This window comes from Onthophagus taurus, chromosome 1 (assembly GCF_036711975.1).
Source record: "Onthophagus taurus isolate NC chromosome 1, IU_Otau_3.0, whole genome shotgun sequence".
Classification (NCBI taxonomy): Eukaryota; Metazoa; Arthropoda; class Insecta; order Coleoptera; family Scarabaeidae; genus Onthophagus; species Onthophagus taurus.
The window spans coordinates 16215785-16243447 of record NC_091966.1 but is presented as its reverse complement, the minus strand read 5'-3'; the positions used below and the strand labels follow the sequence as shown (position 1 = coordinate 16243447).

Sequence of the window (27663 nt, the reverse complement as noted above, 5' to 3'; positions counted from 1 at the left end):
GTATTGAAACGCCTAGCGAATATTACATAATCTGTAAACAGAGAGAAGTTGTGAAAGAAGGTAAGACAAAGGGAAATCAGTGAAGATGATTCAAAGATGATTTTCAAGGAATTAGGAAATGCGAAAATGAACCAAAGATTTTAGATTATCAATGGAGTGAGACAATTTGCGGAATATATTGGTGTTCTACAGGGAAGATTGAAGAAGGAGCGATGATGAACTAGTGCTGGACATAGAAAAATGATCATCGGCGTAATTCCCCGAAACCCAACTAAGAAATTTTCATTCTTAACACATATAGGATTGCTTGCGAATTTTAAATGTCTCTTAAAATTGATATACAGTCTTCCCATGACCCATTTCGAACATATTTTTATAAGAAAAAAATCAATTTTATCAAAAAATTTATTTTTCAATATTAACAATAGTAAAAAAGGAAGTTTTTATGGGCAGCAGAACAACAGAGAAGTTTATTTGTACAGGCCCCAGTCCCTCCAAGGATATATGAATTACAAAAATTAATTACAAAAGAAAATAAATAAATTTTCCCACCTATCAACTAGCAAAACACCTTGCCAAGATTCTGTCTCCTTTTACAGGTAAAACAGAATCATATGCCAGAGATTCCACACATTTTGTAGAATCAATCAGGAGTATGAAGTTAGACTCTCAGGATATCTTGGTAACTTTTGACGTGGAATCTCTATTCACCAGAGTACCAGCCAAAGATGCCGTGGATGGTCTTCGCCAGAAACTCATCCCGGAGAGTTTGCCGAAGACTTGTGGACTATTGCCTATCATCAACATATTTAAGCTGAAAAGAGCATTCCACGAGCAATGCGAAATGGCAGCCATGGGATCACCTCTCTCGCTTACGATCGTCAATTTTTACATGGAAATGTTTGAAGAGGAAGCACTAAAGAAGAGTACGTGGACACCGAAGCTATGGCTCCGTTACGTCGATGACACTTTCGTGATCTGGCAACACAGAAAAGAGCGACTCCAGGAATTTCTAGACCACCTAAACTCATAGCACCCCATGATAAAATTAACCATGGAAACGGAAATTGCAAACCATTCTTGGATGTGTTAGTCACTAGGAAGACAGATGGGGGCATGGAACTGGGAGATATCGAAAGAAGACTCATACGAATAGATACCTGCAGGCTTCATCCCATCACCATCCCACAACAGAATAGGTCCGTGATTCAAGCCTTATTCCAGCGAGCAGAGAGGATATGTGATAAAGAAAACCGAAAGAAAGAAAAGGGTTCCCTACAAGATGTACTGAAGAAGAACGGCAAATACTATACAATGAGGGATATCCAACGAGCCACCAAACCACGCAAACAGATTGAAGACTTTTAGAGAGTCTTTAGAGAGGGAAGTTTTTATCAGTTAATTTAAATATTAATTTTTTTATAGGGAATGAAATAAAATAATATGAATATGGACAACCACAAAAGGTCCTCTGAATCTATAATAAATTCAGTGTCGTCAGTCTGCGCAGCACACACGAACACCTGCTTTGTCCACGACTCCACTTCCACCTAATTTATTGCGGAAAATTCGTTGCGATAAATCACCGCCCCTAAAAAGCGACCCTCGCCGGTTTCGGGGGCTATGAAGATGTCGTCGCTAGTATTTTATACATCATCGGTGACAACGCGAACGATCCACAAGTTCACTGGTTCGCATGATCGAATCATTAATGACCGTAAAACACATTTCTATTTAGACAAATAAGTCGGGTTCGATACAAAGAAAATCTGCTATCTAAAAACGCACATGATGATGACGATGATGATAAAAGTACAGGGTGATGAGAGTGTTGTGTAAACATAATACTTCAAAATATGGCTATGGACTTTTAAAACTGTTCATCCGGAAGGATAAAATTTTTTTTGAAAGTCTTTGAGTTTAAAATAAACTAATTATAAATGAATTCAAAAATCTTGTTATAAGGAAACAAAAAGAACGATTTCAACTCCTCCTAATATTTCCACACACTACATCTTCTTCTCCGTTTCAATTCTTTTTTCTTTTCCACCCGTTGACCTCTTTACAACTTCTAATATGAATTTACGTCTTGGAGCCCTCGAGACTACGTCGACACTTTCGGCGCTTCCTGTGCCAGAAAACGAGGGGTTGGGCTCGGTATACTGATATATAAAGAAGAGAGATCGGAGCATCTCATATGTAAGCTGCCAACTCTACGTCTTTACTTTCCCCCTCCTCCTCCGATTCTCGCATCCCCGTTTTCTCTTCTCCCTTTCGAGCAACCCTCATCCGGTTGGAAACCTCTCCCTCCGCCGCCTTAGGTGGTGGTGGCGGCGGAGTCCCATTGACGTAGCTGGTCGGACTTTTAATAAAAATCTTGTCTGTTTGGATCTGATAGATGACTACACCCCCGGCGAGATATTAAAGTTGCGCCGGAGGTTGCGCCGTGACGCTACTGGTAGTATCGTCTGCAAGGAAGAACGAACTCCGAATTTACTGCTATGGGATATAGACGAAGGGAAAGTGTTCCCCGCCCCACAGCTTTGTTTATAGTGACTCCACAGCGCAATTCCAAGTTGGTCCCTCTTTATCTTTGAATGTATCTTGGGTTGTTTTATGTAAAGAAAAGTCAGTTCCAAGTTCAAATACGAGAAATAACAATATTAAAGCGCAACAATGTGGTTGTTTTCAATTTTAAATTTGATTACATCTTGTTATTGATAGAGATCTGATATCAATAGGACCAGGAAAAGGTCGTTATGGCAAGTATAAAGGGGCTGTGTAGATTCAATTACAATAGATGATGGTAACGTTGCTCTGCATGAGGTCATGTCGGGTATTATGTAATGTTCCCTTATCGAACGGGGAAGCCTTTTCGACCCTTTCCAACATAAACTTGCATTAGTGTCACCTAACGTTCTAGGTTTAATCGTCGACGTAACGATGTTCGAGTTTATTTCCGAAAAACCAATATTGTATATCGAAACACTTTATAAATGTTTTCTGTAGAAACTATTAAAAGTTAATTAAAAAAAAAACGTCATAAAAATAAGAAATAAAATCATACACGAAAAGAGAAAATATTAATATAGTTTTATGTAAGTGGATGGTAAATACAAATAATCGTCAACTGGTGACAAAATGGGAACAGAAAAAACAATCTGACACATAAAACTGCGGTAAAAAATCAAAGTAGCGATTGGGCAAACACTAATAAATAGTGCCATTGTGTGCAAATGTCAGCGACGGTGATCTCTCTGAGGATGTTCACAAATATGTGTTATCAGGTGACGCGTTCAGGTGTAAACCTTGACGAAATGAAGGTTGAGCACCTGCGCCGCACAAGCATTTGAATCTAGCCATAAAAAAAAGCTCCCCGATAAGTTATCACGTGCATGTGTCAATAAGAGCCAGCAACAAGTGCGACTTGTAAACCTCACAATATTAATCTTCTTTCATTTTTATTATTATACGGTTGACATACATTAATACACCTGACTGTCAACGCTATTTACTCTTATCGTATGTAAATGTAGGAAATAAGAGACAAAATAAAGTGATAGTTTTTGATAAAAATATTTTTTATTTAATCAAACGAAATCTTACAATAAAAAAATTTCGTTTTATAGTGTTTTTATGAAAGATATAAATAATTATGAATCATGGCACGATAATTTTCACGATCCTTGTGTAGCTTTACGATGCGATTTTGTAACTTACAATTTTGTTATTGCATTGTTATCCGCTTCAAAGTCAATTTGAGTTCTTATTTTTATATCTCCGCCAAAAGTACCATCAAAAGAGGTTATATGAGGCATCCCAGGTGACTTGAGACAACTTGCAATGATTGAATTAAATTACTTCTCCCATTGATAAATTTTTTTTTAAATGATTTTTGGTATTTATACATCTTGTCTACATGTTAATGAAAGAAATCTTAGTTTTATCTAAATAACAATAAATTCCGACTTCTTCCGACTCCGATTCTTACTTAAGATGTTTTTAAATTAGTGGTGGAACGGATATCCGGCATCCAAAGCCGGATACCGGATAGTTACCAAATATCCGGCTTTGGCCGGATATTAAAAATCTATTACTTAGTACTCTATCATTCACAGGAATTAGTATCTTCTTTAAGTGTTGGACACTGTAGATAATAATCAAGTTCAACCCCAATAAGACTTTTTTCATTGAATACAACTTTATTTATATCAGGTATGTTTTTAGCAACCTCATTGTAACAATACCAATACGATATATAAAATCTCTTGTTACAATTTCGTCTAGTTTTCTTCTCTTCGCTAGTAATTAATCATCACATTCATTACTAACAGAACTGTCGCTGTTATCACTTTTGATTATTAATTAAAGTATCCTCTTTTTAATGCAAAAAACCGTTTTGAAAAATCACTTTCAGTTCTAGAGAAATAAATATTTGAAATGACCAACAATTTTTTTGAATTTTGCAATTTTCGCCGATTAAATTTTAAAAATTCGTATAAAATCCATATCATTCTTGTAATATGAGTTTGAAAATTTCTCAAAGTGTTAATAAGAGTGTCCTCTTTCCAATGAACAAACACGATTTGAAAAAAAACTTTTAGTTTTTGAAAAAACAATATTTGAAGTTTTGATAAAATTTTCGATGTTGCAATTTTCATCGATAATTTTCAAACCTCGCTATAAAATTAATTTCTTGAAGAATCCCTGTGGAAATATAACCAATTATTAATTAAATCCCCTTTTTAATGCAACAAGCTGTTTGGAAAAATCACTTTTAGTTCTTGAGGAAAAATTTTTTGAAATAATTGACAATTTTTCGAATTTTGCAATTTTCGCCGATTAAATTTTAATAATTCATATAAAATCGATGTCTTGGACTGAATATGAAAATTTCCCAAAATGTTAATAAAAGTGTGCTCTTTCCAATGAACCAACACGTTTTGAAAAATAACTTTTAGGTTTTGAGAAAACAATATTTAAAGTTTTGATAAAATTTGCAACATTTTCATCGATAATTTTCAAAATTTTCTATAAAATTCATTTCATGAAGGATCCTTGTGGAAATATCGCCAATTATTAATTAAAGTATCCTCTTTTTAGAGTTGCTTCGTTAGTTAAATCAGCATCAAAAAAGTTCATTTTGTATCCTCGATCCAAATAAGTTGACATATCTTATCACCTTTCTTATTAATTTCATTTTTATTCAAATATCGCAATAATGTGGCAATGTAGGGTATCACTTCAGAAATGCACCACAAATTATAACCATAATGGCCGGTTAGATATGCCGGATAACCGGATATCCAGCCGAAGGGGATGCCGAATATCCGGTATCCGGCTTTTCGCAAAATCACTATCCGTTCCATCACTACTTTAAAGGTTTCTGAAAAATCTAAATTTATTTAAACAATTTGAGGTGATTAATGGGAATGGATCACTTAGTAAAGCTACAGAGCGAAACGATGCACAAAGGGTTATCATAAACCGATTTTCTTCAATCATCTGGTTTATAAGATAGTAAACGACGCAATATGATAAACGCTTTTCAAGTGGAGAAGATCTGATAGGAATAATAGTTTTTATGGCATAATATTATTTGAAACGAAACAGCTAGAATCACAAAGTAGGTACTTTGGAACAACCACTTAATTTAACTAATCTCAAAAAAGATGTATTTGTAAAAGCAAAATTTCTGTGTAATGAATTACTATATCATGGCACCAAGAAAAAAACTAATGTCATTGGAGTGCGAAAATAACAAAAGTATCATATCAAAATGAATAACTCTCAACGTGCTAAAATTTCTTTCAACGCAACATTGTTGGAACAGTCAAAAACGCTAATTAAAAAGAATGTAATTTAGTTCTGAAATTTGTAGATTTTTTAAATGTTCATAATTTCGGGTATAGCAAGCTCAAAGCATATGATGATATATTATTTTCTTCAAATTGACTGGTTATTGAAAATATAATAGAGGCTAAATATGGTACATAAAGAAATCTTAGGACAGTATTGATCGTGCGAATTAGTACCTGTATTTTGCTTTGACCTATATTTTTGTTGTTATGTAATATGTGGCATTACATTACACTGACTCTTTGATACAGGCTTGCAAAATAATTTCCGTAGTGTCTTCTGTATTTCAATGTTACTATTTGGTTGTGAATGTTATAAATATTTATGCTAGCGTCTTGAAAAGTATTGACTTGTAGGTTCTGTTTTCGAAATGTACTTTGCTATTATAACAATGACAACAATGAAGTTTGATTGTGAGGTTGCCAAATGTCGTAGCAAGATCTTCCAAGGCTTTGTACATTTTGACAAAGTTATAGAAAAAAAATCGAATAGCTTCATATTTTGCTGCCATCCCGTTTCGCATAAATTTATCACTAATCTTCTATGTAAAATACTTACTCGGAAATATTTAAGGATTGAAAAATAATTTTGAATTTCTCGAACTGAGCATATTGTCATTAATATATTCCAAGGCCCACGAGTTTGTCTATGTCCAATTGAAAGTCATTAGGATCGCGACTTTTATCAGTTCGGCGTCAACTTTTTCTAATGATTGAAATCCTAATCATTCTTTTTGTATTGTATAGATTTTGTCAACGTACCAAATAACGAGGAACAACTGATCATTTCCTGAAATGCCAGGCATTTCGTCAGCCAAGGCAGAAAATTTGGGATATTTCTTAATCTCTTTTTTTCTTAGAACCTAGGCCAGTTCATTTTGAATATGAATTAAATTATACTCTGCATTAACGACATAGAAGTCAAAGTAGTCGTGCAACACACCTTCAGCTTCTTGTGTTCTAAATTTCAATAAATTCACAAAATTTACTGAAAAATATTATGTTGAAATGATATAATGAAATTTCTTTCTATATTTCTCTATTTGTTATGTAGTGGAAACGTCGATTTGTTGAATCCTTCTGCGTCCCTGCTATTACAAATTTAATAATAATAATAATACTTTATTGCGCCAAATATTTATTTTTACATGTAAGAGCATGTCTTAAACTATGTTTCTACTTAGTTGCCCCCATTGTTCAGACATTTGTCGTAGCGGAAAACCAACTTATCTATATCCTCTTCATAGAAAGATGCCGCCAGTGACGACAAACTTGTCTTAAATTTTTCTTTTTTCCACTCCATCGATTGTTGTTTGGATTCTGGAGTGACATGACTAACCTAAGTTTCATCATCGGTCACAATTTTGCTTAAGAATTCATATTCTTCATCATTGTATTGAATAAGAAATGTCAAAGCACTTCCAAGTCGCTTCGTTTTGTGAACATCCGTGAGCATTTTTGGAACCCAACGGGAACACAATTTCCGATAATTTAATCGTTTTGTGACAATCTCATGCAACATAATGGGTCAATACGGTACTTATTTTCCCGATACGCCTCGTATATCAAACACCCTTTCGTGCAAAACAATAAGTTTGAACGCAGAGATTCAAGTTATGAACATCTGTTCTGATCGTAACTTTACGACTGAGATAAGATGGCTTGCGGGAAGTAATAAGATCGTAGATGAAAGAAAAGTGAACCACAACTCTTTGTCGCATTTTCAGCCAATCACTAGATAACAAAACTTGCGATACATGATCACTTTTTCAAAAATTTAAAAGTTATCGCCATAACGGTCGTTATATTTTTAAATTTTCTGAAGGTTAAAACAACGAAAGCGTTCAAAGTTCCCCTTTCCAATGAAGGCTAAAAGTATATAAAAAAAGGATATAAGTTTTATTACTTTAAAATTATTACACATACATTTACTTCAATTTCATATTATCTTATGTACATAAAACTAAAAATGAAACTCATTACTTATTGTAATTGATTGCGACCAGGAAGTTTAAACTGTTATAGCGTCAGACCAAAAAGACTTTTCCGGCTTCTTTAACGCGGCGTTGGTCGCTATATTAGATTCTACCATCCACTGGTGTTATTTCAGTAACGCGTCGTTTTGTTTAGTTGTGAAATACTATTTGTTGTAAGAGTGCGTTCGGTGTGAGACTTCTGCCGGACGATGTAGAAAGTGACGCTCCAAGTGAACATAATGCCTATAATGTAGGATCAGAACCATCTCACAATTCTAATTTTGAAAGTGAAAATGACTTATAACGCAGTGGTTCAGACATGTCTCTTCTAGAGCAGGTTAGATTAGGAAACATAATTTTGTAACACATCTCTCAGGTGTGAAATCTTTTACTAGAAATGCGAAGACTCCATTGGAGTGTTGGCAAATATTCTCAAATATCAATTTTACCTAAGTATATTTGGGGAGGTTGCGCGAACGGTTTGGTCGCGAAAGATTGTCTGGATACTTCCGTTGACGAAACGAGGGTACTGATAGATCTACACCTAGCAGGGTTAGAAATCATCATGTGAATATTACAAAATTGTGAACCGATGATGTCGGTTGAAGACCACAATGTCAATCAGGAGGTTTTTTACACATTATTACCAGCAACGAGGTTTGATGACGTTGCTACCAGAAATCAATAAATAAGTTGACAATTTAACCTCAACAAGAAAACAATTCGACGAATTTGTTGATCTTTGTAAAGCAAGTTACCACATTGGCGAATATACCACGGGCGATGAGATACTAGAGGCTTTCAGGGAATAACTACGTAATTTCTATGTCTTTAGAACTTTTAGTAAATCATAGATTCACGAGAAATTCCACACGATCTTCTAAATATAAAAAAAGGCCAAGAATGTGTTCTGGTTTCCTATGTGCAAAAAAAAGAGAAGAATGTCATGCTCATATTGTCAACCATGCATGACGACGATACATTAGATATCAGATATACAGGAGAAGAATTTAAACCTGATGAGATGATTACATTTTACAATCTTACAAAAGTGGTAGTTCATGTCGCCGATAAAACGAAAACTTCATATTCAGTTTCGGGAGTTAGTTGTGGTTGGCCTCTAACTGTTCACTTTTCGGTGCTAAATATTGGCAGCGTGAAGAATTACATAACTCACAAAGCAAATAACAATAGTCTTGTCAGAAAACGTCGTTTATACCTGAAAGAACTGACCTGTGACTTTAATGAAGACAGTTACAATCAATTTACGAACATCAATAGCAAGAATAACTGGATAATGATAATCGCCGATTCAACCGATTGAGTTTCCTGGTATGGCAGAAAACGTCTCCATGCTACCAACGATATGATTCTAAACCTAGCTACCAATGTTAATTACTGGGTTAAGAGAAAATTTGCCAATTTGGATTTCTTCATTGAGTAATTTGGAGTTTCATCAATCGTCTCTATCCTTGATCTCTAGAGTAATTTCGTATATCCATTGCATCAATGACACTAACACACCTCTACTATAATAATAAAATATAATTTTAAAAATTTGAAGAGATGAAGCTGAACCATAAGATTCCGAATTCTCGTAAAACAAAAATTTACAACTGATGCGGTCTCGAACGACTTTATTCCTGTCCGGGGATTACGTGAAACTTTAACGCTTTACGCTATGGAGTCATAGATTAAACTTTAGCTAATTAGTAATAACTCTTTACTTTACTTTATTTAATATAAAAATATGTTTTATTTAATTAATGCCCCTTCCAACGCCCTTGCTTTCACTACTATGCTTTTCACTGATTGAAGGTGATTTTCGATGGTACCTACATTGCATTTTTGTTCCAATTACCTTGTGGTTTGGTGAGAATCTTTGTCAAAAAGCGCTCCTCATCTAACTAAAATGGACATTGGAAACGAACCGACCCTAATTTTTTGTAAACCAATTTATTATCGTATTTATAAAGCAATTCTGAACCGTTCGGCCACGTTAGCACTTTAGTTAAACACTAACAGAAGATGAAGACGAGAATGTCCATTTTATGTCAACATGTTTAACTTTAAAAGAACTTATAGATTATGATCACATAGATGTTAGCAAGGAAATAAAGAAATCTCTTCAAAACTTAGACTAATTTATTCACCTAACTCATACTTAGCAATCAGAATTGAAACAATCAACATTTATTTCTGCAATTATTTCGTGTATCCGGACAATAACGTCATTTACATCGACAGACACAGTAAAATCTACCACTTCTTTTATGGATTCCCACGAAAAAGTATGTATTGGCGTTATATCAAGAAAGTGAACAGCCACAATTTTGGTCTACCTCGTCCAATCCATATCAGCACCTCAGAGGTACGATGTGTTAAGTCACATTTTTTGTGAAATGAGTTATCTCCACCATGTGTATTTGTTTAAACATTACGTCCTCTTTCAAATCTCTCTCCTCCTTAACAATCAGAGGTAAGATGTGTTAAGTAACATTTTTTGCGAAATGAGTTATCTCCAACATTAAGTCCACTTTTAAATCTCTCTCCTTAACAATTTCGAGTTTGTGACTTAACACACCTTATCTCTGAGGTGCTGATATATTAAAAAACAGTATTTAATAAGGTGTTACTTTGTGGCTTATCAGTATTATTGACAGAAATTATGGACCAACATCTTTATTAATTCCACTGGCGAACAATACCTATGAAGATTCTCGTAGTGCCAATAAAAACGGTTGTGGTGATAGCAAATTTATTGATTGGAATGCGCTTCATCGCCAAACAAAACGTTATGGAAAAGGTCAGGATTGTGGCGAATTTCGTGTAATGCCCAAATAGAAAACTCTTAACGAACATTAACACCTTGCTCGGTGAATTCAGATCCTATGGGGAGATAAACTGCGACCCAATATCGAGAATCTGATACGATTAACAGCAGAGTAGTGGCATAAAACATGCTCAACCGTCGCCTCGTTCTCCGCACATAATCGGCAAGACTCAACAAGTTGAGGTGTATCTTTAATTGGCAGTGCCCAGTAAAGACACTCATTACAACTTTAGTGTTGCTACGAGCAAGTCCTAAAATATTCCCGGGTTTGACAGTGGCGATGTTAATAAACATCTGGTCTACAGCAGGCGAAGTCTCTCTTCAGCCCACAGTCCAATCCTATGTTTGGCCATCGCAAATGATACACCAACTGCTGGTTCTGGTCCCACAAACGCTTTAATAATGTTTAGCGGTGCCTTCAAGTGCCTGCTCATCTGCCGCTTCATCGACAGCAACCCCAAGTAACCTGGGACCCAGATAAAAGAAACTCTGTTATCACAACTCAGTGTGTTCAAAGTTCTTTTACAGTCATTATCCAGAGCCGACACCGTTTTCACCGCCTGCAGCGCCTGGAGAGCGGCTTGACTGTCTGAGAAAAATCGTACTGTCATGTTCTTCACCCCTCTCTCAAGAAGGATTTTAGCACCCTTATCATTAGCAAATATTTAAGCCTGGAACACAGTACAGTACGTACCCAGGTTATAAGCTATCTTAATTCGAGGTGTTTGGCACTATACTCTTGCCCCGACCCCTTCTGGCGTTTTTGATCCATTTGTGAACATGCAAATATCTGCCTGAACCAGAGAGTTTTCGTTTTCGATTCAGGACTGCCGTTTGGGCTGTACAATCTGGTATCGAGCAGTAATCACTGATACAGATCCTGCCAAATTTGACGGCATTGATAACACAATATCAGTGCTTATAATGTCTTCCATAGCCTATTGGACATGTCGGGGCGGTTTTGTGCTTAAATTTGAAAATGGTTGCAAAGGAGATATTCTAAGAGATTGTCAATCCAGCTACTCCTTGAATTCGTGAAAGTTTACTAATATAATAACTGAAATCTGTCATACTTTCCTATACCAAGCTGCTGCTCCGTATGTGATCATACGTCTAACCACAGTCACATAGAGCCAGTACAGTCTTTCAGGGGTAAGACTCCAATTTCTTCCACAAAGACCACGAGAAGTCCACAAAGATAGTCTAGCTTTGTGTAAAAGTTTTTCATAAATTTCCATTCTTTCAACTCTAAAAGCATTTTTGCTCCCGTTTCATCGCTCATTCGATTGTCTAGGATTACTCATAATTTCTTGTCTGGCCAAATTGATTTGACATTTAATTACCTGTATGACCAGTTACCTGCAAACACCTTCGCCTTTGTTGTTTCAGTATTCTTCATTTTATTATGTTTTGAATACAAAACATTTCTTTATTGAAGTTTATCTTTAAAATAACAATTAGGAAAAAAAATCTATAATGATTCAGTTTGATACAATTTGTGGCAAAAAACATATTTTGTCATGATTGTTATTACCTTTATTACTCAACATTTTTATTTAAAACATTTTATTTTGATTTGATGTCTTAGAAAAAGATGATTTTTTTAATACTATATATTAATTAATATCAATAAATACACAATAAATAACATATTTCCTTAAGTAATAGTTAAACATACATTTTATTTACATGCAGACACATACACGTTTAGAAGAAATAGTTCAATTTAATAGTGAGATACGTTATATCAGAATATAGAAGATAAATTTCATAAGAAAATGGTTAATAATAGTAGTTCTTTTTTATAATTAATTTGTTTTATTTCTTCTGTACAGAATTGGCACAATATCCTCAGTGTTCCATCGTTGGTAAATCTTCGCTACAAAAATAGGAATTTTGCATCGAATAGAGTCGATCGATTGGATTCAATCCAGGATTTGCGTTTCCTAAAGATGGGAGCATAAATGATCTCGAACGAGCGGCTTCTATCGATTGTAACGGTATGCACATCACATTCGGTTCTTTTTTATGGCTGAAATCTGTCATTAAAAAATAGTAATTAATAAAAATTATTTAACAAAATTATTACCGGTATAGGAATTAAAAACGTTCGTTTGATATTTTAAGAAATTTTCTTCGTTATCGATTTCTTCTTTGATGTGAAAGAAAGTTTTTTTATCCAAATCACTATGATGCATATGATCTAAATCACCAGCTTCGTTATCACTACTTTCATTAAAAAACGGTGTTCCGGGACCTAAAAATAAAAATTAACAACGAAACTAAAAAATAATTAAGATCGTATTTTCCACTTACTTTGTTCTTCTTCTTTCACACTAAATTTCTTTTCATCCTCGCCATCTTTCGTATCTTTATTGTCCTGTCGAGCTTTTTTCTGCATCTTTTTCATTTTCGCGCGTTGGTTTTGAAACCAAACCTACCGGAATTAATACGATTACCACCCTTTCAAATGCCATCCTTTCAACTTCTGCATACGCTTTACCTGTACTATTCGAACACTCAAACCAGTATCCTTTGCCAAAGCTTCACGAACTTTTCTGCACGGTTTCGGACTGATTTCGAACGAAGCTTTGAAAGCTCTCCTTTGTTGAGTTGTCAATATCGTACGCGGTCTTTTAGGACCTCTTCTACCGTCTTGTGGTCGTCCAGATTGTAATAAATCGTCATAAAGAAAATCGCCTGTTTAAAAAAAAATTAATCATTAAATTTTTTTTGATGATTTTGATATTGTTTTAACCTTGACCATAAACTTGAAGCATTTCAACTTCTTTCTCATAATCGACTTGACAAAATAGTTGTCCTTGTTTAATGATGTATAAATCACCTTTTTGGAGACGAATTCCGCAAACGACACAAACAAAACATCTTAAATGAAAAACGTAGTTACATGCTCTCATTACAAGTTCCTCGGGTGATATTCTTTCAGAGCAACTAAGACATTTTTTGATGTATATTCTGAAATAAAATTTTCTGTTAGCTTTGCACAAATAATAGTTTGAATGTTTGGTGGGAAAATAGAAATGTTGTAATAAAAGGTGAAATAGGCAACCGTTTCGTTTGTGGAAAACGTAATAAACATAAAGACGAATGCCGTTATTGCAGCCAGGAGCAAAAAGGTTTATTTGCTTTAAGGGTCGAAGCGAACGCGTTGACAGAATTCTGAACAAACCCGAAAAACGACACGTGGACCCTATTTTGATAAGTGCCACGTCAAGGGACCGCAAACAATACGACGAGATCTTTCCTAAATTATGTTTCCCACATAGCAGAGATTGAAAATTGAAAACTAATTTGATTCCACTCTTTTATTTCCGCTTCGTGGAATTTAGGAAGTGAAGCTAATTCCGGAGATGGAAGAGAGACAAACTGACAAACGTCGCAATATCTAAAGTGCTCCTGTTTGTCTTTCCGTCTCTACGTTGACGACGATGTCGACGTGAACTTTGTTCCTTTCGCTAAGTAAATATTTGACGATTTCCACATAACATTTCTTGAAAGGTTTGAAGTAAAATGAACTTTTTTTATTTCCAAAAAAATTTTTTGATTAGTAATAAGGAAAACTCCTAAACAATTTGTAAAAATTTAAATTGAAATTCGATCGTGGGCACAACTTGGGGCAATAATTCACTGTCTCGTAAAACTCTCCCTCTCGGTATTGGCCGAAGGTCGAATAAAACTGGCGATATTCGACCTGGAAGGGAGTACGTTTTATTCGCCCTTTCCAACGGAGCGCCGTGGCTCCCCAGCCCTATCATTGTTCTATTGCCGAACGCGTGCACGAAATTAAATAGTGCCCCCTTCGCATACCGTCGTCGAAATAGCGGGACGAACAATGTACAATGTGCTTGCGATACCAAAAGAGACGCCTGCACGTCTCCCTCCTTGTTTCCAACGTTACGTCTCATTGGAAACGTAAATCCATTCGACTAAACAACACTAAGCTTTTGTAATAAAACATTCGTTTGTTCAATTTAACAATATTATTCGAATGGTAAACAAAATGCAGCACAAATTATAAAATCGGAAAAGCGATGAAAAGGGGGAAAAAATGCTTTTAGAGTTGAAAGAATGGAAATTTATGAAAAACATTTTGAAATTTAACTCACAATTCCCGTATTGCATACCATTGTCCTTTGGTAACTAAAGGGCCAATCATCACATGTAAATATTTTAAAAATAATTTAACATTGTTTAAAATTATAATAATCAAATTTTACAGTCATTAATTAAGTGAATTTAGGTTATACATTTTATCATAAATATCATCTGGCTCATTTATGCTTCTCGTTCAGACTTATTTCGCTGACAGCTTAGTGAAAAGGAAATAGTGTTATATATTCTTATATACAGCAAAAAGATGGTCACCTATACAGCTCGTTGCATTCAACGACTTAGTAATGACAAACTTAGTAAAAACATTGTCTTTAAATATATGTAATATTTAAAGACAATGGTGCTTTGAATTGGGATTTTAGCGTGATTAAAATTAATGTAAAAACGTAATATTTGCATTTGTCTGCCAAAATTTTCATGGCCGGTTTCTCCTACGAAAATGTATGTAGATATCAAACCAATATTGCGCTGTTGATCGATAACTATGGCGATATCGGTCATTTGGGCCAGAGTTATACAGTGTGTCCGTAAAGTAACGGATATAGGCTATAAAATCATTATAAAAGGTTTATGGAAAAATCCCTGAAACGGGTCTAAAGATTTAAATTTTTTGCAATTGTTTGGTATAGATTTTAAATTTCTTCCGCCATTTTTAAGCGAGTTATGACGTCATCAGTATTTTTTTCAAATGGCATATGAAAGAAGATTTTTTTTTAATCTAATACAGTCAATTACTTTAAAGATTAACTACTTCAAATTTGTTGACATGATGAAAATAACAGTAGCCATGAATAACTATGGTAACCAATTATTTTAAACAATTTCCTAAGTGTCAAAAACTGATTTAGTAAGTAGTTGACCTCTTTAATACAACATATTCTGATCGCCAACTCATTAACCAAAGTATGGTGAGCCTAACTGTGACTAAATTTAAAATCATGGCCATCTCTCGAAGCAATTCTCGAAATCTGACCTACTAAATGTTGCAAGGGAAGTTCAACAAATCGTGGTTTTGGCTGGGCAAGAAAACCCTCATGTTACTGTAAGGAGTATTGGGTCTAATTTCGACATTAGTAAATCAACGGTTCATAAAATTTTAAAACCAGCAAAATATCATTCCCATAAAGTAAACCTCATTCACGAGCAATGAATCGTAGTTTGTGCAACAACAATTTTGCAACGATGACGAAGACTTTGTCAAAAACCAAATTTTTTGACGAAGGGACATTTACATTGAGTGGACAAGTAAATAGACAAAGTTGTCGGTATTGCGCTACCCAAAATTCAAATTAGCCAAGAAAGTCGCACACCAAATGTCCACAAAAAATTTGAGGAAACCTTAAGTGGAAAGAAATGTTTAAATTTTTTCAAAGCGATGTCATTCCTTCCATCCCGATAATGTTGACACAACTCAATTCCAACGGCGCGGCGGTTATTCCAACAAGATGATGCGCCACCACACTTCAAAAAGCTTTACTAAATCAGTTTTTGGCACTCAGGAAATTGTTTAGAATAATTGGTTGCTATTTTTATCATATTAAGCAAATTTGAATAGTTAAAACTTAAAGTAATTTTTTTCGAAAATTTTCTTATGTAACCAATATTAATATTGACTGTACTGGATTCAGAAAAAAATTCTCTTTCATATTCCGCAATAAAAATGAGATTTCCATTTAAAAAAAATATCGATGACGACATAACTCGTTTAAAAATGGCGGAAAAAATTTGAGATCTACACCAAAAAATTGCAAAAAGTTTAAATCTTTAGACCCGTTTCAGGGATTTTTCCATAAACCGTTTATTATAATTTTATCCCCTATATGCGTTACTTTACGGACACACTGTATAATAATAATAATAATAAATGACTTTATTTTTTTTTCACTAGTAATACACAATAAAAATAATGCTTGTAAACTTAAAAATAAAGAATCAAAAATACAAATGTGAAAAAAAAGGCGAAGTTCGGTCTTAAACCGCTTTTCAACAGAACCATGAGAGAGAAAAAATTATATTATGCGAAACAAAAGTAAATCAAAACAAAAGCAAATTAGTAAACGACTTTACAAACTAGAATTAACTGAAGCGTGCACATCAAAAATAGTTAATAAATAAATAATAATAATCCGTAAGAATGACAACAACGCAGTTAAAAACAAAGACAAGAACAAACACAGAGAGCTCTCAATCTGCATCAAATAACAATGCAAAGTATTTCCGTTTAATTGAGTTCTGAGACAATGATTTTCTGATGTCCAATGAAATATTATTGAATATTTTAGTAATCTGGTAATTAAAGCATTTTAAAAAAAATTGAAGGTTGTGTACTGGAGGAGTCAGTGTATCTCTAAATTTTATATTCAATGTATGGACATCGGCTCGAAATCGAATCCTGTTATAAAGGTAAGGGGGCTGTTGATAATTTATCACTTTGTAATACAAACAGGCTGAATGCAAAATTCTTCGGTTCTGCATATTCAACCAGTTTACATCGACCAATCACTAACATGCTGCCGACGTTTAATACCATAAATTAGTCGTAAACACGAATTTTATACCTTTTGTATCTTCCTCTTTGCGAGATATGAGATGAAAGTAGAATATATCACATCGCAATAATTGACATGCCATAAAACAAGTGATTCACAGAACATAGCCCTAAGTTTTCTATTTAAAAAATTTCGACAGTTGTAAATGTGTTTTAAGTTACAGTACGCTAATTGGGTACATTTATTAACGTGATCATTAAATTTCAGTGCGTCATCAATTAATAGTCCCAGACTTTTTACAGTATTATTATGTAACATTTGTGTTGTTTACAAAAATATTAAGTTTGGATAAGAGAGTCTGTCTCTATCTTTTAGGCGCAAAAAGGATTAATTCGGTCTTTGACGGGTTCAGGAATACTCTGTAGGTCAGAGTTAATGCGTTCGCAGGTAGCTGTCACATCAGACGGCGGAAAGAAGAGGTACAGTTGAGTGTCATCAGCGTAAAAATGCGATCTAAAATATTTTATGAAGGTTTTAAAATGACATGTATACACAGTATACAAAAGAGGTCCAAGAATGGATCCTTGTGGTACACCCGACGATAAACTCAACGAACCCGAGATACTGTCACCAACAATAACTGATTGTCAACGATTTTTTAAATAACTCCGTAGCAATTCAACGGCCCCGTCATCCAGACCAACAAATTGCAAAATAGAACACAGTAGGTTATGGTTGATTGTGTCAAATGCTTTGAAAAAATGTACAAGACACAAAACTGTGGCATTTCCCTTGTCTATTTCAGACACCACATAATCTATAATGGAAATTAATGCAGTGGTACAGCTGAAGCCAGGTCTAAATCTAGACTGCATTTCTGGCAAGATATTGTTTTTGTCTATAAAATCACGCAGCTAAAATTTTTTTATTTACCTTCGATAGTATCTACAGGAAGGATGCTTATGGGTCTTAAATGCATAAAATCAATAGGGTTATTATTTTTGGTAATGGTCTAACCAGAGCAATCTTCCACACATCATTATCACTTATACAAAAATTTACAATATGAGTCAAATATAAAAGAATATGAGGACATGATTAACATAATTAAACCAATATTTAATCCATCTATATCCGTAGAATTACTTTTTATTGAAGATATGCTTTTCATAGTATCAATGTCATTAACTGGAGTAGAAGAAAAAGTTGCATTAATCAACTTATTATTGCTATAAAACTCATAAAGCTCATTATCCACTGATGTATTTTACATTATGGAGTGTACAAAAAAATGGTTTATATATGGTACATAGTTCTACCTCTACTAAATTATATTTGTATAAGAAGAACAGTAAATTACCAAGTGATGATAAGACAGTCAATGAAATTATCCTCTCAGTCAGAATCTCGTATTCGAGAATCGTGCTTTCATGAGTTGCTTTCCAGAGCATATCTCCATTCATCCTTGTTCCCAGCCATCTTGATGTGTGTGCCATACTTTGTCCCGTGATGTTTGTGATAAGGTACTATGCCCTCTAAGATAAGTCTTTTGAGACCGCTTGTTCGCAACATGTGGCCAACAAATTTTGCAATGTTTTCAACTACCACAACTAAGTTGTGATAGTCTGCGCCAGAAAAATGTCTCCAGAACTTCGACTTTATTTCCGTTGTTTTAAAGAACACTGATCCGTAAAGAAAGATAGAGTAGACCAACCTCCTTACGAGCCTTAGTTTGTTAGTCTAGTCTTGGGTTCCTTCGCTGAAGCCTCATTCACAAATGCTAAAATATGTGGATCCACAGAAGAGAAGTGTTGCTACATATATTGAAACAAGGATGATAAGAAAAAACTTTTTGCAAAGGATTGGCAAATTGCTTTTAGCACAAATATATAAAAAGGAGATAAAAATTGTAATAACTATAGAGGTATAACACTTATAAGTAAGGACATGAAAATTTTAGAACAAATAATGGATGAAATAAAAATTGGTTTTAGATATTGCAAAAGTATCCAGGTCCGTGTATTCACAATGAAACAAATTATAGAAAACATTATAAAAGTGATATATAAAATAACTGCATAATATTAATGCAGAAAGCTATAAAAACTTAAAGTCTAAGAAATTTATGTCAAACGAAAGCTTTAGACGCGGTGTTTAAGTTCAACTGTGTTTATAGAAGGTAAAGAGGTTTCTTGTTGGACACAAAAATATGCAAGCGGTCGAAACTTTGGAAGGAGCTTTCGACGAATGACGTGGTTATTATAGCTAGAGGTGATAAGAAACTTAATGAGAGTTTGAATAAATAGAATGAGATTATAAAGGAATTCGGAATGGTAATGAATAAAACGAAAACACAAGTATTGTTGATAGGTAGTAATGAAAAAGTAAAAATCATTGAATTGAAATAAGCAAGTACGGAAATCACGAAAAAGAGATGGTATAAAAATAGAAAATGGAAGATATACAAGATGGAAGATACAAGGCAAATAAAATATGTATGGCTGGCAAGAAAGTGGTAAGACGGGAAAACCACATATAAACTTGGGTAAAGTCATTATATGAGTATATCAATACCAACATAAATAAGTGAAGATATATTTATAATAATCTGATAAGTAAAGTAACTGAACAATTTCACCATTCACCCTCAACACAACTAAATGTTATACACGTTTCATTACGAGTTTTAAGTTCAGCTAGAAAATATCTTCAAAGAGCGTTTATGGAAAATAGATATAGGACACCTTTACTGTAGACCAGCAAAAATAACAGTTTTTAGAGAGAAATAGAATAAAAATTAAGTCTCTTCTATGGCGCTCCGTTCCTGGCCTCCTTCAATTTTTGCCTTCATATTTCATTATCTCTTGCTTGTCTTTTCCAAGTCTTGCATCCTATAATTTTTTTGAATCAATGTTAATCTTCTTACTTTCGGTTACACTGCTTGCATTTTTCTGTTTATTAGCGTTCTAGGGAGAGTTAGCATATCAAAAGCGTTCATTAAACAAGTTATATTTTGATAATAACTGGTATCAATAAAAGTACACAAGCATGGTATGTTCCCATCTGCCTTGATATCGCTTCTCAAACTGGAAAATGGAGAAAGCGATAGAAAAATGGATTGTTAAGGACATATTACAATGTAGTTTATGATAGGCATTTAGTGATAATTTAATTATTTCATGAAAATTCATAGATTTGTATTTGCTGAGGACATTTTTTGTGACATCGACAGAAACTAACCATGGCTGATTTTTAATGGAAGTAAAACTTCTTAAAAAAGTGGGATTGTCGATGAACTTATATCAGCTTCTCCAAATATTACCTGCTTAATTAGCCTCACTAAACTAAATATACTTTTCAAAAACTCTAACTATGCTCCATCTTTACGAGATGCTTTCACGAAATCCTTGATTAAATCAACATTCATGTGCAACGACGGTAAAATGATTTTGTCGGGTGTCACTAGTCATTTATTGCTGATATTTTCCTCATCTACAAAGTATCAGATCTTAAAGGACAGTTTTGGTTAACATAACGAATGAAACAACAATACTTCTTATAGCCGAATTTCATCCAAAAACTGAAGCCACTACTTCCAAATTTGCACATATTTGCCTGATAAAACCCTGCGTATTTGATTTTTTCCAGAGTAAATCTAAAAATCTCGTAGAGTTCTTTTGAATGAGCCCCTTAATATGTAGATAAAGATGAAAATATGTTTCCTACAGTAAAACTTTAGTTTTGACTTAGTTTTGATCCGTCAATAGTTAGTCTCCATTCTTCTGCTAAATGATAGTGACCTAATGCTACCATTGAACCATCAATATTATTACAGAATATCTTTCTCGAATTTCTTGATTATCTTTCTTTAAATAAAAGGTAGGGTTAAATCTTTCTTTGGTCAAATATAAATCTCCAACAAGATCGTTTAGCTATGATTGACTAATTAAATGTGGTTCTGCACCAGCTATAGTTACGTGTTGAGATTCCTCTCCACTAGAACAATCGGATCTGTTATTGTCTTGCAACCATTTTGTGGGGTTTCCCAACTATACGAATAAATATATCATATGTTATTTAAAAAATACCGAAACCGTTCTTGGCCAGCCACCAAATTTCTATCTTTTGTGAAAGGTTCTGATGAGTTATACTTAACTGTCAGTTCGTACGGAAGATTCATTACCTAAAATCTAAAACTTTTAACCTTTTGGTTAAAGACCCAAATATATTTCTGTGCAATGGATCATATCCGTTAGCCGAACCTCATTTCAAAGTATATCGTAAAGATGAACCATAACGTTATTGCCCAGAGAAACTTTTCGTAGAGATTTTACACTGTTCACCTCAACGTAAGCATCCTTAATCCGTATAATAGTGTAAAACAATCTGCCCTCTCGTTGTTTTTCTAGCGTGTTGCCTTAGCATATAATTAAAAAAAATTAATATGGTGTTATAAACGTAACTTCTAAAATTGTAACAACTGCACCCTACGATAATTTTAAGATCAAAAATACTCTGCCACAAAGAAAAAAATCAAAATTCAGTACTCCACCTGTATCATTGACTTAATAACTAAAAAAAATAGACTATCTTCAACCGCAAGCTCAGGAGACTACACAAAGCTGTGAATCATCTTTAGACTTGTTAGGCGCATCATTTGCGCTATTACGTCGTACATCGTTCAACACCTTTTAGGAACCTAGTGAGAACTATGGAAATATCCGGCATCAATATAGATCTTATTAAAAATTTAGCTAGAATTATACTTGAATGTACAAATAAAATTGTAATCAGAAAGTTACTGCAGATAAGTTTTGGCTTCTTCTATTTCTTCCTTTGTATTTAGGCATAATTGCCTGTTTTTGTTCACACCTTGGCATCAATTTAGTTGTTGGAAAAGTTGTCGCTCCATCTTTTTCTAGATTCTCCGATGTTTCCTCGTCCTACAGATAGTTTGTCCTTCGTTACCACTCGTTCCTCTGTCATGGTATTAACGCACTTATTCTATTTCTTCTTTCTGTTTAATTTCTATTTAACAATAAATCAAGTCATTGATATTATCTATCCTGTATGTTTGTCTAATGTTCTCACGTCTTTCGATGCCCATCACTGTTTTTCCAGCTATTCTATGCATTACTTTCACTTCTGTAATCTCTAGTATTCTTTCTTTTGGATAGCTCTAATTACGGTCTTGTAGATGAGTGCTGTGGCTTCAATTCGAGTATGTGTATTTCGCCATATTGTGTCATTTAGGTATATTGTGCAGTTGTACTTGATGCACTTGTAGCTTGACTTCTTATTTCCGTATCAACATCCCCGTATCCAAATATTTCGATGTCTAGGCATTTAAAATGTTGTATGATTTCGTGTATATACCATAAACTGACCTCTTTCGAGACCACGACCTAACGTCTTCGAGGTAGTTATAGATTTTGTTCGTTTCCCTATTGTTCGTCTGCTTATTAGATATATTTATTTATGTTGTTTGTTATGATTCTTGTCCTTAAGTTCTGGATAATGCATAGTAAATTTATTCCTCTGTAGTTTTCTTGCATTTTTTATTATTCTTTAGATAGTATCGTATTGCTGATTTGCCAATCATCAAGGATTCTACGTTGGCAGCATATTATTTTGATTAAAGTTGTTAATTTATGATTTAAATTCTCTTCAACATACTTCAGTAACTCTCTGGTGATGTAATCTTGACCTAGACTCTTTCTGTTCTTTAGGTTTTGGTGTGTCATTTCTGTCTTTCTGTTCTATTACATCCTCATGTCCTCATCATCCTCATCTTCATCATTGGTTTTTATTTCTGGTACATTATTAACATTATAACTGAAATCCAATGCCAGTAAGTCTTTTACAATTTCGTTAGAAAAGTATTCCAAATGTTTGGAAAAATCATATTCTTTGTTATTCATGTAATTTCCTTTGGAAGGTTGCTTTTGAAACATCCTCGAAGAATCTCGTTGATTAGATTAACAAGGTGAATCAATTAATATGATCCATTCGATTACTTATAACTTAACCCCAAAGTTTCGAAAACTTAATATTCAAAGTTTAAAACATTTTGTTTCAATTTTATAAAAAAACAGTTTTTTTTAATAAGTCTTTACCTGGACAAAAAATACTCACCATATAATAATAAATTCCTTTCTTTATAATCTCACTTTTTATATCCACGAAATAACAAATTTTTATGGTCAAAAAGGGCAACGATAAGACAAGGGCATCACGAGGGATCCCCCTGTATCTAATCTGGAGCATCTGCTGGCCGTCTCGTCATGTATTCGGATGGGGCAATGTCACCCCCTATCTTTTCAAACCCGACCGACCACCCCCAAAAAAATACAATAGGGCGCCTCCATGCACGTGCGACCCACAGGCGGCGACGCTAATGTATTCCAGCGGGCTAAAGAGGCGTTTAATTCGCCGCCAGTAATCTAGATCGACGAAGGATGGATGTCATCTGATGCCTTTATAGGGATGATATCGCAAGGGGAAAAACGAGACGTACTCTTTTGATGCGTAGCAGGTGGTTTTTATTTACATAAAAAACAAAAAGAATTAAAAGTCAAAATATCACCAAACAAGAATTTCTGTAATTGTTGATGGTGCTTTGAAACGCCCTCCCCCTAAAAACAATTTCTTCTCTTTATGTTGAGGGTTATATAAACCGCTACATACGACTACCAAGAAACATATTGCGCTTTGGGGAAAAGTAGAGGAAACCCAATATGGTGCAGGAGACGTTATTTGCCCTAATCCTAAACTCACATATGGTGGAGGCGACGGAAACGTAAACGACAGAGAAAGAAGGAGAAACGCTTATTGAGATTTATCGAAATCGAATTCAATTTTATCGCCCTCTCTCGTAATCCCCCCCTTGTGCACGTTTGGACAGGTACAAACGACAGAATTCCGCGGACCGCGATCTCCACACCGATGTTTATTACCGCCGTATATTACGTTTATGGCGACAAGGTGTCGACCGTAACTGGCAGTCACGTTACGAAACAACAAAACATGAACGGAAAAACAATTGCCGTCGGTCGTTTGTCGTTTTGAAAAGCGATTAATGAAATTAATTGCCAAACGGTTACAATTGTGTGGTAGGTCGTTGTGTGTTGTTCAACATGATCACTCTATTGTAAATCAAAATAGATGAGTTTACAAAAATTTTAATGATCATAACTAAATTCTCACCAAATTACTTTATTTTCAACACTTACCTGTCATAATCTAATTTGCAATACAGTTTTGAATCTCTAACAAAACAAGTTTGATGCAGACGATCACCACAAGCTGAACATTGCAAACAATACTCGTGATAAGAAACGTCTCCTACTCTTAATAAATAACGATCGTTGATTGGTCTGCAGCACATGCCGCATATTGGAAGAATTCCAGCTGCTGAAACAGAAATAAATTTAAAAAAGTACATCAAAATGTAACCTATGCGAAGTTAGCCCCCAATTTTTCTAGCCCCCAATTAGATAGGATTTTGCGTGTATAGTATTTTGATTATAACAAGAGAACCAGTCAACCGATTTCGATAAACAATGTCTCATTCGAAAGCTTAATCTTTGGCCAATACGAAAGTAGAAATGCCCGATTCGAAATCTCTTTCAAATTTCGCTAAAACGCCAACATAATGCGAAGGTACACGAAAATAACACAAAAATGAAATTTTTTAAGTGGTGATAACTCGTAAACGATTTACCCGATGATCATGATCTATACGTAATTCGATTCGTCATAGTGTCTTCTATAGAAATCACAAAATGCCCGAATTTCAATTCGCTCCCGTTAACCTTGTACAGCCCTCGGAATGACACCGTGTTCTTCTCGTTGGTTATGCACGTGTGAACGCCCGAAAGTCTAGCCCCCAATATAAAAAAAATAATTTAAACTAAATAGACTATAATTAGAGAACGGTTTGACGGATTTTAATGTTTTACATATATCTCAATTAAAAGTTTGTGTTTGGCTGAATGCGGTTGTCGAAATGCCCGATTCTAAATATTTAGGGATTTTAATTAAAACACAAAAAACGAATTAATCAAACATCAATTATCTACATCAACTAATTGACCAATTTTGGTCATCAACATCTCGATCGAAAGTATGATCTACAATGAATGCGAAGGTGGAAATGCCCGATTTCAAAATTTACTAATTACCTGCGTACGGCTATTGAAATGATCCCGTGAATCTGCCGATTGGAAGTCTAGCCCCCAAACTTTCGATTGAGGTATAAAACATTAAAATCAGTCAAACCGTTCTCTAATTATAGTCGATTTAGTTTAAATTAATTTTTTTATATTGGGGAATACACTTTCTTTTGCAGGACATTGAAATTCGATTAGTGCGTTTTATTTTAGTAAAATGACGTAAGTTTTATTTGAAATGTTTCGAGAAAACGAGTAATTTTTTTATTGAAAGGTTGAGTTTTAAAACCAAAAAACGATTTAAAACCGCTTTGGCCCGTCGTCTTTACATTTTTTGTTTATTCACCTCCAGTATTCCTTGTTCCCACAATAAATTAAGGAGGGGATGTTTGGAAGTTGATTCGCTAATAACGCATTTTAGTTGATATGCGGGCATTTAAGAGTGATAAAGTAGTTTAGAAAAATAAAACTTATTATTTGAATTAAGTGATAAATGCGTGCTATATTTATGCTAAGTGTTAGGTGATATTGGTGATGTGATATAGGACATCATGGGATTGCTATTTTATGGATGTTAAAAGGTATCGTATTAATTAATTTTTTTGTCACAATAAATTAGTTTATCGTTTCTTTCCAGCTGAGCTTCGAAGTAAAATACAAGGGAAACAACATCCATTCGGTGAGTCGTTTTCAATTTTATTAATTGATCAAAACATATCGGGAAGATTCGCGATTTGAACTTTGTAATTTTTCCAGATAAAAACCGTTTGAACGCTACTCCTTGGATTTGTGCTTGCCTTGTGAATTTTTTTCATTTTGTGCTTGAAAAATTATAAAGCTTTAATCAACATTGTCAAAACATGAAATAATTTGAAATTGAGTGTAAACCACTCCAAATAATACTAGTATAATTCAAACTTTTTAATGGGGGAGTCTCTTTTTTTTGTATTAAATAACGTGATTTCTTCGGGAATTTTTTGCTACCAAACTATGTGGTATTTCAATTTAATCTTTTGCATATGTTTTCATGATATATTTACTTATTTAAAAAGAATTGTTTATAGAAAATAATCTTTACATTGTCCCTCAACCAAGTTGGTACGTGGATTGTCTAAGTTGCTGGTTGACACAATATCTATCCTTGAAATGATCTGAAACTCAAAAATCAAATTATGTTCTTTTCTATATATGTACTTGTGATTATCGATTGAACTAGAACTAAGCAAAAAAAATGTTATTGGCAAAATGGCGCCTAGTCAAATTAAGATAATCGATTTTGTTCTTCAAATCGATAAGTTTATCTCAAAAATAAATCATGTATATATCGTATCAGCTTCTCTGTAGATCATACGATAGAAAGATGCTATTTGAAACTGCAGTTCAAATTTCAAGTCAATCGAATGAGTAGTTTTTTAGGAATCGTGTTAACCAGATGTAAAAAGGATGTTTCGAGAAAAATACACTTACAGTTTCATGTAATACTATGTTATGCGTGTATACACATTGTTAATTTAATGTTTATAACTTCTACATTCAGCCAGACGCAACCTTTTCATTTGCGATATATAATATTAAAATCGGTCAAACCGTTCTTTAGTTATAGCGAATTTAATCAAAATTAATATTTTCGTATTGGGGGTTAGAGTTCCAGTCGGTAGATACGTGAAGTCATTTAAATAATCGGGCATTTTATGGTTTCGATAGAAGAAACTATTACGAATCGAATGACGTATAGATTTTGATCATCGGGTACATCGTTTACGAGATATCACCACTTAAAAAAGGTCATTTTTGTGTTGTTTTCGTGTACCTTCGCATTATTTTGGCGTTTTAGCGGAATTCGAAAGAGATTTCGAATGAGACATTGTTTATCGAAATCGGTTGACTAGTTCTCTTGTTATAATCAAAATACTATACATGTAAAATCCTATCTAATTGGGGGCTAGAAAAATTGGGGGCTAACTTCGCATAGGTCAAAATGTAGCTACCAAAATAAAATTGGGGACGTTTTATACGCTTACATACAAAGAGTTTTATTTGAAACTAAACTAAACTATAATGGGTGCTCTATTTTTAAATTTTAAATCCCCTAACAAGCCACCTGCGGTAAAACTTCATCAATCTTCAAATTGGCAATAGGGGGTTGGGGTGCAGTACGTGCTGCAAGGGTATAGTTGACCATTTAACTCTTTATATCAAATT

General features: G+C 34.1%; 1 protein-coding gene across 2 annotated transcripts in view; it reads right to left on the bottom strand.

Moving 5' to 3' along the window:
- Positions 1 to 12324: 12324 nt before the first annotated feature.
- Positions 12325 to 27663, bottom strand: part of LOC111429491 (LIM/homeobox protein LMX-1.2) — a 29479-nt gene continuing 14140 nt past the window's right edge. Inside the window, exons 2-7 of one of the 2 annotated variants that reach the window (XM_071197553.1) lie at positions 24523 to 24703; positions 13426 to 13643; positions 13171 to 13367; positions 12984 to 13104; positions 12757 to 12924; positions 12325 to 12706 (exon numbers count right to left, since the gene is read on the bottom strand). In XM_071197553.1, the coding sequence (XP_071053654.1) occupies positions 12519 to 12706; positions 12757 to 12924; positions 12984 to 13104; positions 13171 to 13367; positions 13426 to 13643; positions 24523 to 24703 (1073 nt within the window). In that variant the 3' untranslated portion in view covers positions 12325 to 12518. The remainder of the gene's footprint in view (positions 12707 to 12756; positions 12925 to 12983; positions 13105 to 13170; positions 13368 to 13425; positions 13644 to 24522; positions 24704 to 27663) is intronic. The other variant, XM_071197588.1, reaches the window with a different exon arrangement.